This window comes from Tetrao urogallus (genome assembly GCF_951394365.1).
Source record: "Tetrao urogallus genome assembly, chromosome: 1".
In the NCBI taxonomy this organism is placed as follows: Eukaryota; Metazoa; Chordata; class Aves; order Galliformes; family Phasianidae; genus Tetrao; species Tetrao urogallus.
The window spans coordinates 162,866,491-162,871,336 of record NC_136813.1 but is presented as its reverse complement, the minus strand read 5'-3'; the positions used below and the strand labels follow the sequence as shown (position 1 = coordinate 162,871,336).

Genomic DNA, 4,846 nt, shown 5'->3' with positions numbered 1-4,846 from the left:
CTCCATAGCCACCTAAGTTTGCTCATGTGGTCCCTGTAGATGAGCAGGATGCTCAGAACAACTGTGAGCCTTGTGTGGGGTCAGCCTCTGCTCCGAGGCTGTATGCACTGGAAGCAGCACTAACTGTGGATGAGAGATGGCTGCGTGTGTCCCAGAGATTAATAGGCAAGCCTAGGATTGCACTGAAAATACTCACGTCAATGCCATCCTGTTGGCTTTTCTCAAGCAAGGTGTCACTTGTACTCACAAACAGAGGAGTCGAAGCTCAAGAACAGACAATAGATGCTTTTTTTAAAACATTTTCTCTCTTTATTTCTTTTTCCTGATAGTTGCTACAAGCAAAGGAGGTATTCAGAAATGTAACGGCACAATACAAATACAGGCAGCAAACTAAGTTGATGGCATGAAAGGTGTATCTGAGAACACAGAGTTGACAGAATCAGAGTCGGATTTTGTTCGAGTAGTTTTTAAGATACTCTCAGCAATGACGTTGTCATTAGGAAACAGTTTTACTTTGCCGTTCTGACTGTGTTTTGGTTCATGTACGGGTTCCAGAAAAACCACTCGTTTGCCAGTGCTGGCCTTCTTCTCATCAGCAGGCAGCTCTTGGGGCGGTGTAGAGTTCAGTATGGATGTGTGGGCACTGCTTTGGTTCAGCTTCCTCTTCCTCCTCTTTGTCTTACATTGACACGGACAGGGGGTCAGGTAGAGATAAAGCAGTACTAAAACAATACTGGCTACGCAGGCAGCAAGGGTGGTAAAAGCTGTATTAAATGCTTCATGAGCATGAGGCCTGTTAACTGTGAAATTGCTGACATTTATTCTAACCTCTATGGTTTCATTTAATAGTCTTTTCTTATTTATTGCAGTGCAGGAGTACAGCCCAGAGTCCTCTAGCTGGGCATCAATTATCTCCAGGCTCCCATTATGAAACACCCTAAATTTGTTGGTCTCCATGTCTGGCTCCAGCAATTTATTCTCTGGACTAACCCAAACGAAGTGTGTGCCTGCATCGCTGATTCTGCTGTCACAGTGAACGATCAGCCTGTCACCCACCTGGGCATCATGAATAAATCCAAAGGCTTGAAAAGAGCTGTTGATGGTGCTTTCAGAGCAGTTGAGAAAGTTGTCATGCAGTAAAGGCTGTTTGTTGTAACCTCTTGGATCGGATCGCAATAAACAGGTGTATTCACTTTTGAAGTCCACCACAGAGCTGAAGTGCCTTTGATACCAAAAGATGAGCATAGAGTGCAGTGTGCAGTCACAATGAAATGGGTTGCCGTGAAGATAAACTCCGCTAAGATGTTTGGCTGGCACTGAACTCAGGCGCTGAATAGGTATCGACTGGATGTGATTAAAGGAAATGTCCAGCAATAGGAGTTCTGTCAGCTTGTGCTTTCCAACAAACAGGTCCAATGGGAAATGCAAGAGCAAGTTATAGCTTAAATACAGTTTCTGTAATTTGTACAGTCCTCCAAAGGCTGAAGACTCTATATGCGTTATCTGATTGTTGTAAAGCAGAAGAACTTCCAGGGCCCCTAGCTCCTGAAATACAGGGCTGCCCAGTGTCTTCAAGCTGTTGGACGACAAGTCTAGGTACTTCAGGTTTGGGGTTGTGGAAAAGCTTCCAGTGATAATGCTGCTAATGCTGTTATGATTGATTATTAAAGTGTTCAGCTTCTCAAACAGCACTGGGACCCATTCAGGCTCTAAGAATCCAATTCTGTTATAACTCAGATCCAGCCTTTTCATACTTCTATAGAGATTTCCTGGCACCCGAGAGAGGTTCTTATTGGTGCAGCTTACGATATCGCTGGCACAGATGCAGGCTGTTGGACACATCCCTGGGGCACTGCCACTGACACTCACTGCAAAGACCAAGAGGCATGCCAGTGCTCTGCAGTTCACCTTACAGGCTCCAAGTCGAGTATGAAGTGCCCAGCAGTTTAAAGACATTGTCGCTGGCTCTTAGCTGGCTCCCAGTACTCCTTGCCACAGATTGTACGTGCTGTTAGCTGTGCACAAAGGAAGAATACAGAGGTACAGCATGTTAACTTTTAAGATTCATACCCTGCCTAATTTCTTGTGCATGTCTTCTCAGTAAATTCTTAATTCTTAATTAATTATTAGAGTTTCATATGCTTAGTTACAAAATCTAGCTGTTGTAATCTTAGTGTTGTTTTTTTGTAAATATGAAATTCAGCACTTACTTGTAATTTGTATTACAGGTTTTTTTTTTGTTTTTTTGTTTTTTTGTTGTTTTTTTTTTTCATAAAATGCAACCAGTCTTCAGTCTTGAACCAAGGAATGCAACTTCTGACAATTTAAAATCAGGAACGCTTATCTGTGGAACATAACTGGGCAATGGTATCCCCCAGGTATTTCCAAATCAACCCAGACAGAAAACAATGGATGCAGAATAAAAACCAACCAACCAACCAACCACAACAACAACAAAACCCTTTATAAAAAAATATTTTCTTGCCTAGCAAAGTGTAGTTGCAACATGTGTTTCTTCCCAATCAGAGAATGAAATTTTGAATACTCAGCATTAAGTGTCTTTAAAGAACCCAAATTCCAGCATCGTACAGGTAGCATCAGCCTGTTTTTAAAGACATTCAGGATGACTGAATTGGGTTTATGTGGCAAGGTTTTGGTAGAACTGGGCTTCAGTGATGGCCTCAGTGAGCAGAGCTGGGAGAGCTGCAGTCCATGGGAAACCCGCATGGGATCAGTTTGGGCAGGATGGCATCTGTGGAAGGACACATGTGGAGCAGAGGAGAGGCAGAGATGAAGCATCATGGGCTGACAGCAGCCCCCATTCCCTGTTCCCCTGTACTGGGGGAGGAAGTAGAAAAGGATAGATGGGGATGGAAGATATTTTCAGGTGGTTTTTAGTACTCAATGCTCTAGTCTGTCAGCAACAGGCAATGAATTATATTGATCTCCCTACACTGAGTCTGCTGTATCCGTGATGGTAAATGGGGACTGATCTCCCTTATCTAAACATTTGAGCTTTTTCCATTGAATGTTGTCCTTATCTTCCTTTTGAGGAGGAAAGAACAGTGTGGTGGAAATTAGCTGCCACCAGGGTGAAACCACCACCACATCCAACAGGAATATTTCACATTCTGTTGCTTTTACATTAGCCAAAATAATTGTAGAGGAGAAAAATTTTCCACGCTGGTGCCCACCTCAAGCAGAAGTCTGGAGAACTTTCGGTTAGGATGACTCAACTGTTTCACTGAAGTCATTAAAGGGAAAAATATTTTGCTCATATTTAAGTATTAAGAACAAAATCTACCATACTCTTTTTTGAGAATATTTTAGTGTCACTACAACTTGAAGCAGGGACTCAAAATTTGACAGGGTAGTGGTTCTGTGCCAAGGTATATGGTTTTTGATATTTTTTTTTTGCCATCTCCTAGGAAAATCTACACATAATTAGCAGAGTAATTAACATTTCTGTTCACTCTTGCTCTCCCTGGATACCTGTTCAGAGTTTGCCACTAAATTCCCAGGTGAATCAATATGCATTGATTATCCCCACCCTTTCATAGATCAAATGTGGTATTCAACTCCCACATACCGAACTTGTTCTCATTTCTCTGATCTCACCCACCCGTTGGTACAGTATGAGGAGGACAACCCCACCAACATCTGCTCTGTGCTGCTGATTGTGGCTGTGTCCCAGAGCTGGGAGATGGGAGGCTGCCTGTGGGCAGCAGGGAGAAACAAATGGAAATCAAGTGGAGAGAAGCAGAATAAAAGAAGTTGCACTCTATTGACAAGGGGAGGTGGGTGAAGAAAAGATAGAAGTGTTAAAATCAAGATCTAAAGTGTGGAGGACTAATGTAGAGATGCAGCCAAAGAAGGAGTTAAGGGGGAAAGGAAGGTAAAAAATGCACAGGGAAGGAAGGGTAAAATCAGGAAAGAAGGATTCTGCCAGTGGAGCATCATTATTGTAACTAATGAAGCAACTAGGATTCAGTAGTTAAGAAGCCATGAGCATGCAGAAGTCCTGTAAAGCAGATAAGACAAGAGTAGATAGGAAAGGGATAAAGGACATGGGGAGGACTGAGAATAAGAGAGGTAAATGTTTCAAGAGGCAAATCTTGGAACACACTTCTCCAGAGAATTTGCATTTGCTACTTGTGAACCTAAGATTGTCTATGCAGTCAATTTATGTGAAATGCACTAATCTCTACTCACCTCTCAGTTCCTTATTCCCCTCCTCTCTAACCCTCTGCCAAGCTGGCAGGTGCTGTCTTCTGCCAACAAGACATCTACTCATAAGCCAAATTGTAGAAGATGTGCTATGAATCCAGAGAGTTGAACCTTCTAATGAGTCATTAAAAGAAGAAATATGAAGGCAGCAGAAGGGGAGAATTCGCCCTTCATGAAAATTTATATATACAATGTGTTTAAATGCTCGCATTCCCAAAAACTATATTAAGAGAATAACAGGACTTCCAAGTCAAGTATTTAAAAATTGAAGTGTCACAATTAAGGTTTTCTGTGCCAATTTAGACTCTTATTACAGTTCTTAGTTAATGATCACTCATATTTATTTCCCCCCTAAAAACTTTCCTCACATTGTGCATAGGATTTGAGGAACATTGAAAAGGGCTAAGTAAATGCCTGTACATGAGAACTGGAACATATCCAAGTCTCTGCCACAGAATTCCTGTGACGTCAGCATATTATGTGAAGTGGTGACTGTTAGAAAATCATGAATACATTATTGTCACCATCTTGAGACTGAAAAAATAATGAACTTCTATATATTAAACTTAAGAAAGACTGGTCTGAAGAAGTGTTGAATCACAGAATCACAGAATCACAG

General features: G+C 41.8%; 1 protein-coding gene across 1 annotated transcript; it reads right to left on the bottom strand.

Moving 5' to 3' along the window:
• Window positions 1-390: 390 nt before the first annotated feature.
• Window positions 391-1,956, bottom strand: AMIGO2 (adhesion molecule with Ig like domain 2; the record flags this gene model as incomplete). The annotated part of the gene is made up of 1 exon (XM_079549844.1): window positions 391-1,956. The coding sequence occupies one exon, from the start codon at window positions 1,954-1,956 to the stop codon at window positions 391-393; it is 1,566 nt and encodes a 521-aa protein (XP_079405970.1).
• Between the last annotated feature and the right edge of the window lie 2,890 nt (window positions 1,957-4,846).